This window comes from Chiloscyllium plagiosum, chromosome 10 (assembly GCF_004010195.1).
Source record: "Chiloscyllium plagiosum isolate BGI_BamShark_2017 chromosome 10, ASM401019v2, whole genome shotgun sequence".
Taxonomy (NCBI): domain Eukaryota; kingdom Metazoa; phylum Chordata; class Chondrichthyes; order Orectolobiformes; family Hemiscylliidae; genus Chiloscyllium; species Chiloscyllium plagiosum.
Genome location: NC_057719.1, coordinates 64001920 through 64015677, shown reverse-complemented (window position 1 = coordinate 64015677; position 13758 = coordinate 64001920). Strand labels below are relative to the sequence as shown.

General features: G+C 39.3%; 1 protein-coding gene across 2 annotated transcripts in view; it reads right to left on the bottom strand.

Moving 5' to 3' along the window:
• pals1a (protein associated with LIN7 1, MAGUK family member a) overlaps positions 1-13758 on the bottom strand; it is a 113620-nt gene that overhangs the window by 24403 nt on the left and 75459 nt on the right. For both annotated transcript variants that reach the window (XM_043697930.1, XM_043697931.1), the window contains 3 exons: positions 11091-11237; positions 634-795; positions 386-463 (listed from right to left, as the gene is read on the bottom strand). In XM_043697930.1, the coding sequence (XP_043553865.1) occupies positions 386-463; positions 634-795; positions 11091-11237 (387 nt within the window). The remainder of the gene's footprint in view (positions 1-385; positions 464-633; positions 796-11090; positions 11238-13758) is intronic.

Below are 13758 nucleotides of genomic sequence, written 5' to 3'. Positions count from 1 at the left end.
TACAGGGCTTTGAAACTTTTGACTTAATCAGTGAACAATTTTCTATGGATAAAGACAACCTAATCTCCAGTTTTTCATTAAAAGAGAGGCTTCAACCTTGGTACTGATAACTCACCATAATGCCACAAAAAATCTCTAATTTTGAATCCCCTGACCAGTAGAGGGAGAAACCCATTTCACCTTGCCCAAACAAAGCACTTACTCAGTGTTCAATCTGTTTAATTTGAAAAAGTTGACATATGGGACTGATTGGGGAAAATAAATACTAAAATTATTTTGATGAAATTGAAGTTAATCTGCTAAATCTACAAGATATGGTCAAACAATTGTTAACTTATATCACTATGGGTACCTTCTAATATTGCTTGAAGCATTACTTACTTACCACCATCTCTTTGGTAGGAGGATTCCTGGTCTGCTGACTGGGAATCAGCACAAACGTCAGTGTACCATGCATATCAGCCTATATGGATAACAAAAAGAAATGCTGGGCTGCATCTAAATATCAGTCAATGCAATTCTGTAATACCAGAAACATGAAAACCACACAGTGTTTCATAAGGATCAGATGGACAGAAAAATAGCAACAGAAATTTATAAAATAAAATGAAAGTATTTTTAAAAATCACATACCAGCAAATCAAACACCTCATTAACATCCTTCCCACGAATCTCAATCCCATTTATTTCAAGGACTTCATCCCCTTCGTGCAATACACCACTCTTCTCTGCAGCACCACCCTTCACAATACGACTGATAATGACAGATTCCACGTCATTACGTACCGTAGCTCCCTTTACAGGAATACAAAAAGAAAACACAAGTTATTCAGGTTTTGGTGAACTAGACAGGCAGGTTGAATGCCTAGACTATTGATAAATCAGCTGTCAGTAATAGTGGTGTGTACAGGGTGGGGGTACAGCAGTGCACAGAAGGGGAGGAAAGAAATCAACTCAAGATACTAACAAAAACAGAAGCTGCTGAAGACACAATTGGTCAGGTAGCTTCTACATAGAGAAAAACAAGGTTAATATTTCAAGTCTGTTATGAAACTTCTTCAGACTTCTGTTGTTTTAGGCCAAGCAGTTGCATCAAGCTGCGAAATGTCTCGGACAAACGAGTGAAACCAGATAGAACACCTGATGTTGACCTTTGACATTAGAAACTACAATGGCAAACTCACCCTGTTGACGCTACAAAGTCCTCCTTACCAACCAACTGGAGGTTGTGGCACAATTAGGAGAAATGTCTCACATTAGTCAAGTACCAATTTTGGAATAATACCTTATACACAATATCCCAGACAATACCAGCATTTCTAGTTGTGTTTTGTTCCACTGTCAGTAGAGGTGGCAGCACAATTTTATACAGTTGGTAAAGAATTGCCGGAGTCATCAACACGAACTCCTGACCTCAGTCTCATGGCTTTAGGTGAAACATGAGCCAGGAAACATCCTACTTATTACTATACCCTTGCTCATCTCAACAATCAGTATTGCTGTGTTAAGCTGTTTCGAGGAAGCACAACTGACAGCAAGTGCACAGAATATACTCTGGATGGAACCAGCCAAATGACCACCATGAAGAGTGGAGTTTGGCAGCAACATTGCTGATTAAATTGGCTAGTCTGGATGAACATTGGCGGCTATACTGGTTTTGTGGCAGATAGTGAACAAATTAACCAGAGGTAAAAACATACTTGATCGCAGACCTTTCCAATCTGCCTGCTGAAGTCACATCTGTCCCTAACAGTATTGGTAGATGTGACCATCATACAGTCTTTGTGGAAATGAACCACTGTCTTCACAGTGGTGATACACCTCTATTATGCTGTGTGATGCATCACTGTGCTAAACAGGATAGGCTTTGAAAAGATCGAGCAACTCAACACTGGCCATTCAGAAACTGATTTGGAGATGCCGGTGTTGGACTGGGGTGTGCAAAATTAAAAATCACACAACATTAGGTTATAGTCCAACAGGTTTAATTGGAAGCACACTAGCTTTCGGAGCGACGCTCCTTCATCAGGTGATAGTCATTCACAAACTGGCAGCAACAAATGTACTGAAGCAATCTATAAGCTTGTAGTCTGGCAGATCCCTCACTCTACTATCAATTCAGGGCAGCAATTCTGGTTCAATGCAAAGTGAAGACATGCAAGGAGCAGCACCCAGTAAAGACATCACAGTCTCAGAAATCATGGGGCTGCTCTCTCATTACATGAAGATGACTGGTGGTGGCTTAATGAGGGTCAGCACACCTCAGGTGAGGGGAGAAATTGAGGAGTGGCCTTCATGGTAACCTCAGCCCATGCACAAGTTGAACCTGTGCATTGCAAGCTACCATCCAGCCAACTGCCCCCCAAGTTACAAGACAGGAGTACATGCATGACCAACAGCATAAGCAACAATTGCTACTCAGAGATTAACAATTCCGCAGTCAAGAGATTAGATTTAAGTTCTGCATTCCTGCCATATCTAGTTATGAAGGTTGATGGACAATTAAACAACTCATGGAGAAGGTGACTCCACTAAGTCCCCATCCTTCGAGTGGGTGGATCAGCACATCAGTGCAAAAAGATAAGGCTGAAACCAATTTATCTTGCACTTGCCCGGATGTGCCCAGATTCTGTCTTCAGTCAATTTGGTTCACTGCACGCTAGCAAGAAACGGCCGAAATATTGGATACTGGAAATGTTATGGGTCCTGACAACATTTTGGCAATACTACTAAAGATGTGCTCCTGAACTTGCCAAGCTGTTCTACATTACGTGCATCTACCTAATATTTTGAAGAATTGCTCAGCTAAGTCTTAGATACAAAAAAAGGAGGACAAATCAAACAGAGTCATTTACCGCCCCATCAGTCTACATTTGATCAATAAGGCGATGGAAAGGACCACGAACAGTGCTATCAGCAGTACTTATTTGACAATAAATTGCTCACTAATGCTCAGTTTGGGCTTGCCAGGGCCACAGCTCCAAAGCACAATACAGTGTTGGTTCAAACATGGACAAAAGAACTGAACACTACAGGCAAGGATACAGTGACAGCCTTTGAAGTCAAGGCTGCATGTGACCAATCTTTACATCAAGGCAGCCTTGACAAACAAAAAAAAGGCAAAGGAACCTTAGGGCTGCTTGCTGAGACAGAAAGAGGAGACAAAACCGGTGGTGAATTTAACCATGCTTCAGGTAAAGAGCAAGGTTGAGAAAGTGGGACCTTGAATGGTATCCTCAGCTAATACAAGAGTTTAACACAAAATGTCGTAGTCACTCTGCGTAACAAGCCAGCCAGACAACCAGCCAAACTAATAAGTAAAGCAAAACTAGTCAAGGAGTATTTGAGGTATCTGTGTATATCTGTTAGTTGGAGTCACATCTAGTACAGAAATAAACAAACATATTTGTGGTCACTGGAACGCAGTCATCTGAGCTCCAGACATTTATGCAGGAGTACATCAGAGTTGATATTTTCTAATGTTTGGAGACATTGTTACACACCTGTGGAGCAGGTGGGACATGAACCCAGACCTCTTGGCTCCAAGGTAGGGATGTTACCATTATGCTAAAAGAGCCCTCAAGTTCTTCAGGGTGGTGTACGAGGCCCAAGCATCTTCAACAATGAGCTTTGTTCCATCATAAGATCAGACAGGAATGTCTGCTGATGACTGTATAATTTGCAACTCCTCAGATACTGAAGCAATCAATTTCCAAAACTGGCAAGACCTGAACAATATGGTTAGAGCCGAAAACATCAAGGTACATCTCCAACAAGAGACAATATAATGATCACCCTTGACATTAAGCAGAAACAGGGCTGCTAAATACTGTGGCTACAAGAACAGCTCAGAGGCAATGGATCTGGCAAAGGGCAATTCCCTTTCTGACTTCCCAAAGTCTTTTTACCATCAACGAGGCAGAAGACAGGATGTGATGGAATATATCTTACTTTCCTTGAATATAGTCCAACAGCACTCAAGATGCTTGATACTATCCAGACTGATGCAGTCATTTGATTGGCAGCACATCCTCAAACATTCACTCCCTTTGCCATCGATGCACAGTAGCAGCAATATGCACCATGTACAAGCTGCACTGCAGTAACACACCAAACTTCCTGAGGCAACACCTTTAAATTCACGATCACTACCATCTAGGAGGTCAAGGGCAGCAAGTACATGAGAAACTACTGGCAAGAGCTGTCTGCCACACCTTTCCAAACAAAACTAAACAGCTCAGCTATAATAACACTAAACAAAAAGCTGAAAGAACTGCGATTCTAGAAATCATGAACAAAAATAGAAATCGTTGTAAAAATTCAGCAGGTATGGCAGAATGTGTGGAATGGTTTGAACCAGTTCTGAAGAGATGTCACTGGACCTGAAACATTAACCAGAGTTCTTTGCAACTCTGACACCAGTTATCCAACTATGCAGCTAAGACTTTACCCTATTAATCAGGAGCATTGCATAAAAAGTTTTGTGCATAAATGTCAATGCCAAGACGACTAAATCTGAGTGTGAGGCATCAACAGCAGACCTTCAGCACAGAGAGTGGCAAAGAGTGGGTGCGGGGAAAACCTGAATTATATGGCAACATGAAACTTCTCAATAAAGCCACTAGATGGGGATAAAATATAAATTAAAGAAACCTCTGGGATAAGAAGAATGAAGGGTAGAAGTGGCATCCAAATATCTTCAAATTAATGTGACTGTATGCGTCGACTCATGCTTGGAAAAATACTAAAATGAGGTTTTGGCAAAACATTACAACATTTTAACAAATAATCAGTAGAGTAATTTATCAATGCACCCTAATCTAAGCCGCTGTTTAGGTGCTGCATCACTCATTTGAAGGGTAAACTGGAGTAGGAGTCAGAATAAAACAACTGATATATCACTGCAATTAAGGTAATGGAAGGCTAAACTAAAATATCCTAATTTCTAAACATCAAAATGCAGTACTTGAACAGAAAAGTAGACAACCTATAACATAGTGAGTCTTAAAGACTGATTAGCTTAGTTGGCTGGATAGCTGGTTTGTAATACCATGACTCCATCAGCATGGTTCAATTCCTGCACTTGATGAGGTTACCTCAAAAGGACTCTTCTATGGAGTCCTTCACTGGAAGCATGGTGACCCACAAGTTAAACTGTGACCAGTTTAGGGCGCGCTCTCCCTAATGAGAGCGCGCCCTAAAACTCTGGAAGGACTTCAGTGATTTATCTTTTAAATATGTAGGTAGTTTGTTTGAGTGAAATGTGTGCCTGTATAATATACTAAACTACAAATTAAAACAACCAAATTGTGAAAATCCTCCTAGGTAGTAAGTTTGCTACCTTAACTTGGACAATTTTATTTGAAATGCTATTGAATGGTAAAATCTGCACAGTAAACATTAACAAAACTATCAATCAATTTCAAAATGTTGCTACAATCATCTGCACTACAAAATTAAAAAGGGTCCTTCTCATTTCATGCGTTAAGAATTACTAAAAATTACACCTTACCCTCTTCCCGCTTCAATATCTGAGTTTGGAATCATAGAATCCCTACAGTGTGGAAGCAGGCCATTTAGCCCATTGAGTCCACACCAACCCTCTGAACAGCATCCCACCCAGACCCACCCCTCTAAACCTGCATTTCCCATGGTTAGCACACATAGCCGGCACATCCCTGGATACAGTGGGCAATTTAGCATGGCCAATCTACCAAACCTGCACAGCTTTGGACTATGGAGGAAACCAGAGCACTTGGAGGAAACCCACGCAGACACAGTGAGAACGTGCAATTTCCACACAGACAGTTGCCAGAGTCTGGTATCAAACCCTGGTCCCTGCCACCGAGGCGCAACAGTGCTAACCATTGAGCCACAGTGCTGGCCCCTAATCTTCAAGTGTTGTAATGTTAGATCTGTTACAACAAAAAAAAATCTAATGCAAATTTTAGCAACATTACAAAAAAAAAATCAAACTTTATCAGATTTCCAAGTACCAACTAGAAATTCTTTGCACATGTGCAGTCAGAATAGAGAATTACAATTTGGAACACTGTAAATGACTTTCACAAGCAGATAAATGAAGCAAGATTTCTCATCTTGACTTAAGAGGTAAACAATGTAACTATTTCTCTGCAAAAAGTAAAGAAAGCTTTAAATTTCTGAATTCTAGGGCACCAACAGTGGGCATGCCAAGAATATTTAACAAAATATTATTTAATTTTATATTTATAAACCAATTTATAAGCAACTTGCTTTTAAGTTGTGCTGCATTGAGTGATCCAAGCCCCATTGTACAGGTGAGACTGATTATATATGCTGTCAGATAAATTAAATTTCAAATTCAAAAGTGTCTGATCAGAGGCTAGCATCTTCTCCAGACACAGTATTCAAACTAGTTATTTTTATGACAATTATTTTGAAAAACATTAAAAAATTTACAAAGAGAACTTTTAGTCTTTCTGATATACACAGGTGGTTCCTGATTTACGAATGCCTGACTTATGAATATATGTACTTCCAAATGTGATCCCATACAGGGGTGCATTAATATTAATTTTAAAGATCCAACATGCAAGCATTTCCTTGTACTTGTGAATGGCTATTTTGTATTGGCTTGTACCATGGCTTGACTTGCATATAAATCCACTTGTGGAGTGTACTCAAAGACAGAATCTGTTCGCAAACCAGACTTGTCTGTAACCAGAGACCCAGTGTTTTTAATGTTGTAATATGGTACAATTTTATCTGAATACTATACTGCTTGAAACAGTATAAATTATTAATTTAAATATACATTCAGAACTTTCTAATTACTGAAACTAATTGGTAACATTTAGAGATATACAGAGGAATATCAATTATCCGAATATCGGATTACCCAAAGGATATCTCGAGGCCCCAATAGAAACATTACATCAAAGACGTGTTTCCAACACTGACCGCGTCTTTTGTTTACATGCGGTGTGCTGCCTCGTCTCCTGAATGGGGAGCAGACAAAAAATTCCGAGCCCCTGAGGAAAGGCATTTAATCGATTAACCGAACGAAATGGTACCCACTCATCTCGTTCAGATAATCGAGGTTCCTCTGTAAATAGCCCAATTGTGCAACTCTGTTTGATGGCACTGAAATTACATTTAGGTTTCTCTCCTTTATTGGACTATGGAAGTAGATGTTATTCTTTGGTTATACAACATCAGCAACTGTTTTAATGATTTGACATTGCTATATTGATTACTTTCATAGAAACAACAAAATCTTAGGGAATATGTACATGTGTAGTGATTTGGCCCCAATTTCGTAAGGTCACTACTCTCCAAATGAAGAGACCTCTCCTTAGCTCAGTCCTAAAATAATTTTCACATTTGTCAGAATCATGGAATGATGCAGAGAGAAAACAGTCATGCCATGGCAGTTCTATGACAGAACTATCTAGCTAGTCCAACTCCTATTATTTTCTCATAGTGTGTTTTTTAAACCTTTGTATATTCCTTTTAAAGTTATCAATGAATCTACTTCTATCATACTTCAAGAAGTGAAATCCAAACCACATGTTGCTATGTAAATCGTTTCTTCATGTCCTCTGTAGCGTTTGCCAACAATTTATGCTACGGATTTCTCATAGCAGACCTTCAAAGCAGTTCATAATTATGGCTATATTTTATATTTATAACTATATTTTATATTGTTGCTCTGAATGATTATTAATATTCTGTGACATCAGAGCAACCAGGCAATGTTGTCTATCCAGCTGCTGATTTGATTAAAAATAATTTGCTGCTGTGAGCGTTGTCGTCTTAACCTCCGCTCAGATTGAGATGGGATGAGAACCACAAATACAATTCTGTTGTTTAGCTTTACAACATGAGCAAAGGATTCCTCACTCTATAAAAAAGGAGACTAAAAGGGAATTCCTGCCAGATGTTATCATCCAAACGACAGTTAAATCTACTAATCCAACTGCCCCCACAATAAATTAAAGGGCAGTTAAATGGAAAAATTGATTTTAAGACTCTTCAACTTATTGTTTACTCATCAATATATAAAATATAAACTGGTCTCAAAAATTCAGATTTTAAACACTCAACCTGTATGATGCATGAGCTTTCAAATTAATGTAATCAGGTATTGAAACACAGCTTACACCTTGGCACCACCTATTTTCTTTTCATGCCACTGTTTAGTTTTGAGGAGAAAGTGAGGGCTGCAGATGCTGGAGATCAGAGCTGAAAATGTGTTGCTGGAAGAGCGCAGCAGGTCAGGCAGCATCCAAGGAACAGGAGAATTGATGTTTCGGGCATAAGCCTGAAGAAGGGCTTATGCCCGAAACGTCGATTCTCCTGTTCCTTGGATGCTGCCTGACCTGCTGCGCTTTTCCAGCAACACATTTTCAGCACTGTTTAGTTTTGAACTTGGTAATCTTGAATCTGCTCTCTGGGGGAGCGAGTCAATGCTACAATTATCAAGTGGTACGTGCACACAGATTTCATGTCTACATTTCATATTCCATAGGATCTGATTAACATGTTCCAAATCCTTTTCTATTTTTATCCATTAATTTTACAATACACTCAAGTGAAACTTTCTCAAGCAAAATTTTGATATCATTTGTTAGCTCCTTCCAAATATATTGCAAGGGGAAATATGTCAAATGAAGCTCCAGAAATCAATTTTTAATTTCTAACAGAGCATTCCAATATTTCATATCACAAACACTCATTTTTGAATGCTTTTAAGTTCAAAATTGCAGTGACAGCAATAGTGATTCTACAAAGTTACTACACATTTATTTTATCCATCTTATCTTAACTCTTGCCAATCTACAAAATTGCCTCTTTACAACCTATTACAACTCTTACGCTGAACTGTTATGCCCCCACACAATGAAACAAAGGAAATAAATCAATTGTGCTCTTTGGAAGTTCTTAACTATGCCCTGTAAATACTGTTTAGTGCAATGAAGGGTATAAATAATCCAGAACCCCAAGCTAGTGTTCTGGGGATATGGATTTGAATGGCATACAGTTATATCTGAATTCAATAAAAATCTGAAACTAAAAACTAGTCTAATGGCAACCAATAACACTACTGTTTGTTATAAAAATCCATCTGGTTCACTAATGTCCTTCAGAAAAGAAAATCTCTCATCTTTGCCTGGTCTGGCCTACATGTGACTCTACACCCATAACAATGTGCTTGATTCTTGCATTTTGGGATTGGCAATAAATGTTGGTCCAGCTAAAACCACCAAAATCTCCTAAATGAATTTTAAAAAACTCAAAAATAGTACAATATTTATTTCCAGGAATGGTCTTTAGCATCGTATGCATTCACAACTGAAATAAGCTTCTGAAACCAAACACTGCTAACTTGTGCCACAGAGAAGTGTGTATCAAAATGAAGTACACATCATACTGTTGTGTTTCATTTTTGTCGGGTCAATTACTTTACAAGTTAGTAGTTAGGCTGAGCTTACCATGATATTCTTAGATGCATGTTGAAATAGTTGATTATAACCTGTGATAATTAGAAGAGGCTTTACTACCATGATACAGATCTTTCCAGTATAGGAAGGAGAAAAAGCAAGGAAAAAATGACAAATCCCATTAAATATGACATATCTAATTAGTATTTACAAAATTCAAATTCAAGCAGAGCTCTTCAGCTAAGTTAGGTCCGATTTTCAATCACAGCACACGTTAACTTAGTTGATCTCACCACTAGATTAGCAAAACTACAGTTGGCTACAAAATCGCAAACTTCAGTAGGAAAACAATTTGTCATTAAATGAATAAATTATTAGAGAATGACTCCTGCTACATATACAAATATATAAAAAAAAAATCAAGCTAGTCCCACCTGCCTATGCTTGGCCCATATCACACACAACACTCCTTGGAAGCCCAAGAATGAAACAAAAATGATAATTTTTCATTTAAAGCTGGTGATTGAGGGTTTTGCAAATCACTTATGCAGATAAAGAAATTGCAGGCATGTCAAGTTTTTCCATGCTTTACAAAAAAGGCAGAAAACCATGGGTTTCAATTTCTTAATGTGTCCTGTTGGAAAGGAAAACCCCTATTGGCCAGGTACCTCTTCTTTTGGAAAAGTTGTGTAATATCCTATTAGAAAGTAATATAATTATTCCTCAATTGTCTGTTTCTGTACTATACAACTATGACTCTAAGTTACACTAAAATTATGAACGCTGCTGCATCAATATCCATTATTCTAATTCACAAATAAGAATAATCCCTTGGAATACATCATGGAGCATTCCTGGCAGAACCCAAGAAATCAGCTGACCTTGGTCTCAGGTTAAAACTTTTTACCTCAAGGAGATCTAAAAGATTCTAAAATGTATATTCTTTTATCTTCCTTTGCTTTAATAAATGCAATTGCTCATCTTCCAAGATTGTTAGAATAGTTATGATAATGCTGCCATTGATTTTGCTTAGCGAACACAAATCCCTGATGCCAAGCGATGGCCTGCTCAAAGTGAGTTTCAGGTGATTAACCGCCACTTTGTCCGTAGAGACAGTACTCTTTGGCAATGTGCAATGTTATTTGTCACTCTCCACAAGTGCATAAGGAGGCATGCACCAAGACACCAGTAGTGGAGGTGGTCACACAGGATCCCTAGTTTTTTTGCTTCAAAGCCTTTATTTCAGCAATGGGATTATTTCAAGGCACTTGTTGCTTTTTTGTTTTCCTGGATCAAAGGATTTCTGCTGATATATCTTACTTGGGGAGATTGCTTTACCTAGAGTGCTAAAATAGAACAATCCCATCACTGCGTGCTTTCCAAATTGCCGAAAAGTAACATGATTGTCAAACTATGTCCATTTCTGGTATTTTATCTGAGCAAGCCCTGATGTCACGATTAAGCAAAAGTGGTACAAAGAAATTAGAGAACAATACTACAGGAGTTCTAACATCAAAAATAGTCAAATCTAGGGATGACTCTACATTAGCTTATGACAATTAGCGAAGGTGAAGTTATAGCATTTATTCAGCAACAGTCTGTTATTCTAGCATTTCATGTAAATGCAAAATGCATGTAAAAATATGAGCAGAACCTGATACTCACAAGGGGGATATCACGTGCTTTCTCAATCCGAACAATTTTCACTGTCTCTCCTCCGTACTCAGCTACTCTTTCATAGACGTGATCATCGTTTGATGGCTCCAGTAGCATTTCTTGTTGTGCTACTCCATCATGGGCTTGAAGTAGTGCCTGAAATAGAGATCAAAAAAGATTGTCCATAACAATTAAAATTTGCTCATGCAGTACTATAAACAGCAAATCCTTTCACCTTCAAAAACAAGTAATGCTGGAGAAACTCAGCAGGTCTGGAAGCATCTGCAGAGAGAGAAAAAAAATAGAGTTAACATTAACTCTAGTAACGCTTCGTCAGAACAGTTCTGACTAAAAGGACCACCGGGGTCAAAACATGAACTCAGTTTTTCTCTCAACACGTGGCACCAGACTTGCAGATTTTCTCAAGCACTTTTTTTGTTTCAGATCTCCAGTGTATGCGGTTGCTTGTTTTGTTTTATTTTCCCTACACATTACTTTAGAGAAATAATACTAATAGATTCTTCAAGCATCAGCAACTTGTTGAGTGTAGGTTAAAAAGGCAAATCACCTTAATCCTACAGGCTATAAGGCTGCTTTCCCAGTGGAAAGAGATGACTAGTGGCGGTTTAAACTTAGGATCATGATGCCTCAGGGAAAGGGAGAGGTTGAGAATGACAGCTTTTCATGGTAACCTCAGCTAGTGCAGGAATTGAACGCACGTTATTAGTGTTACTTTGCATTGCAAAGCAGCTGTCCAGCTAATTGAGCCAACTGATTTCACCCCCTCTCTCCCTGAAAATACAAGGTATATCAAACTCTAATAATTGCTTTGTATATCAAGTATCTTATTACTGCTGTAATTTTCCTAATTGATAAAAAGATTTGCTTTTAAACTAAGATTTAAAAGAAAACAATAAGCAGCAAGATATAGATATGGACATTCTTTGGGGAGTCAGGTGGTGAGTTTACTCACTGCAGTATCCCGAACATCTGACCTGCTCTTGTAGCCTGTGTATATATGGCGAGTCCAGTTAAGTTTCTGGTCAATGGTAACACAATTGAATATCAATGGACAGTGGTTAGATTGATTCTGATCACAGATGGTCATTTGTCTGACATTTATCTGGTGTGAATGTTACTTACCACTCATCAGCTCAAGCTTGGATATCGTCCATATCTTGTTTCATTTGGACATATCAGTGAACATCCCACATCTGAGCATATGAGTGAGTGTGAGCGTGAGTGTGTAAGGTTATTGATGAAGTAGCTGAATATGAGTGGGTCTCGGACAATACCCTGAGGAACTCTCGCAGAGATGTCCTGGAATGGAGATGACCGACCTCAAACAACCACAACCATATTCCTATGTGTCAGATATGACTCCAACCAGTGATGAGTTTGCTCTGTGATAGCAATTACTTCCAGTTTGCTAGGGCTACCTTATGACACTCAGTCAAATGCAGCCTTGATATCAATGGCTGTCACACTCATCTCACCACTGAATCCAGTTCTTTTGTCCGTGTTTGAGCCAAGGCTACAATAAGGTCAGAAGCTGAGTGGCCCAGTAGAACCCAAAGTGAGCATCACTGAACAGATGCTGCTCGATAGCACTGTTGATGACATCTCCTAACACTTTGCTATGGTGGGGTGGGTTGGATTTGATTTGTTCTCCTATTTGAGTGCAGGACATACCTGGGTAATTTCCACATTGTTGGGTAGACGCCAGTGTTGTAACTGGAAAGGCTTGGCTAATGGAGTGGCAAGTTCTGGAGGATGAGAATCAAGTTTTATTGCTGGAAGGTTGTCAGGGCCCAATGCCTTTGCAATACAATGCCTCCAACCTCTTCTAGATATCATATAGAGTGTATCCAATTGGCTGAAAACTGCAACCTGCAATTTTGTAGACTACTGAGGAGACCAAGATGGATCATCCACTTGTACTTCTAGCTGAAGACTATTGCAAATGGTTCAGCCTTTTCTTTTCCACTATGTATTGGACTCTTCCTTCATTGGATGATGGGGATATTTGCCGCGTCCTCCTTCAGTGGTTTAGTTAATTGCTCACCACCATTCATGACTGGATATGGCAGCACTGCAGAGCTTAGATCTGATCTGCTGGCGGTGGGGATAGCTTAGACCTATCACTAGCTGCTTATGCAGTTTGGCATGTGAACAGTCATGTTTAGTTGTTTCACCAGGTTAACACCTCATTTTTAGGTATTCCTGCTGCTGCTCATGTCATGCCCTCTCTGCACTCGCCATTGAACCAGGGTTGATCCCCTGACTTGATGGTAATGGTTGAAAGGGGAATATGTTGGGCCATGAGTTTGCAGATTGTGGAGTATAATTCTTCTGCTGTTAATGGCCAACAGTGCTTCATGGGTGTTTAGTCTTCAGCTGTAGATCTGTTCCAAGTCTGCCCCCATTTGGCACGACGATAGTACCATGCAACACGAGAAAAGGTGTTGTCAATGTGAAGGTGGGACCTTGTCTTCATAAGGATCGTGCAATGGTCACTCTTACGGTGATGGACAAGTGAATCTGCAGTCAGGAGATTGGCATGGATGAGGTCAAGTATGGGTAGCACGATGGCTTGGTGATTCACAATGCTGCTGGTCAGTGCCAAGGATTTTGGTTTGATCCCAGCCTTGGATAACTATTTGTGTGGAGTTTGCAT